Genomic DNA, 1463 nt, shown 5'->3' on the forward strand with positions numbered 1-1463 from the left:
AATAATGTCTATTTCGTTTGTCCTTCCCTATAATGTATAATGATACTAAAGCATTCAAGTTGCACCACCTCTAAATATGCACAAATCTATCCAGTTTTTTATTTCCAACATTGTTAGTGGTAGGGGAATATAGGCAAATATTTTGTGAAATATTTCTTCATTTTTTATATTTTTAGACCAACCTAATGCCCAATTTTACCGGTAAACCTAAAAATAGTTTTATTGTTTTCAACAGAGGTTAAAGGCAAACTTTCTGTGGCCGTAGTTAATGATTTTTTATACCCTACCTTTATTATGTAAGGTTTTTTTTCTGAAGCCACTAAAAATTAAAAGTTTACTCCTGAAGAAAAAAGGTCCACCTTTCAAAAGAACTCAGGTTATAGGTTTTTTACAGTTTTATATTAAGACTTCTTGAACCTTCATGTTTTTCTGATATCATAAATAACATTCATGTTTGTTGTTCTAAATAGAAGCATTATGTATAATCTGATTGATTTGAGAATCTTTAGATGAAGCATCATTTGAAATCTTAAAGAGTGGTTGATAGACAACATTTTAGATTAATGCATTCTGATATGTTGTTACTACTTATGATACATTAATTCAAAAGTTCTTAAATTTATTGTACTGTGATAATGAAAATACAATTTTTTCATATATTTGGTTAATTATAGTAAAAAGTTAACATGAGTATATTATTAACTTCAGTATATGTTTTTTTCCAGGACTAAGAACATTGTGTTGTGCTGTAGCTGAGATATCCGAAGATTTCTATGAGGTAACTAGGTTAAATTGCTCAAAATTGAATTGCATGTTTAGTTGTACATCAGTTGTTAAAAAAATTGACTACTGAAATATGCATTGCAAGAACTGAAGTTTGGTATTTATAAGTAACAATGAGCATGTATTCAAAAGTAGAATAAAACATTGTGTTATAATGTACTTCATCTATTTTTAGAATGCAACAATGAATGGTTTAGAGTACTTACAGCTAGATTAAAAAATTGTTGAAAAATATTGTTTTATTTAGACTATTTATAGGAAGTGTTTAAATTTTTAATTATAGAATAGCAAATTATGACAGATAACATATTTTAACATTTAAAGTTATAGTTTTCAACTTTCTCAGAAGTGCTAAAAGAACTGTAATACAGCAAATTTAACTTAGGATTAACTTTCTAAACTTATGTTAAACCAACCCAAACTTTAAATATGCACAAGTGTACAGGAAACAGTAGTGCGTGACAGACACGTCACTACTAGCAGAATTGTTTGCTTTCAGCATGTAACAAACATAATTGCTATAAACAGTTGAATATAACAGATATTTAGATTTAAAAAGTAATGCTTTAAAATTGCATATATTGCATTAAAAATATAAAAATTATAAATATTTCATCAGTATGTACACTGAGTGGTCACAAGTAAATAGACACCTATTTTCGTCATTTAACTGATTTGTG

General features: G+C 27.3%; 1 protein-coding gene across 1 annotated transcript in view; it reads left to right on the top strand.

Annotated features, from left to right (window-relative positions):
- Positions 1-1463, top strand: part of LOC106465118 (phospholipid-transporting ATPase IA-like) — a gene marked incomplete at its 5' end in the record, with an annotated part of 177451 nt that overhangs the window by 61828 nt on the left and 114160 nt on the right. The window contains one exon of the mRNA XM_013925316.2: positions 726-778. Coding sequence (XP_013780770.2) covers positions 726-778 — 53 coding nt within the window. The remainder of the gene's footprint in view (positions 1-725; positions 779-1463) is intronic.

This window comes from Limulus polyphemus, unplaced genomic scaffold (genome assembly GCF_000517525.1).
Source record: "Limulus polyphemus unplaced genomic scaffold, Limulus_polyphemus-2.1.2 Scaffold1842, whole genome shotgun sequence".
Classification (NCBI taxonomy): Eukaryota; Metazoa; Arthropoda; class Merostomata; order Xiphosura; family Limulidae; genus Limulus; species Limulus polyphemus.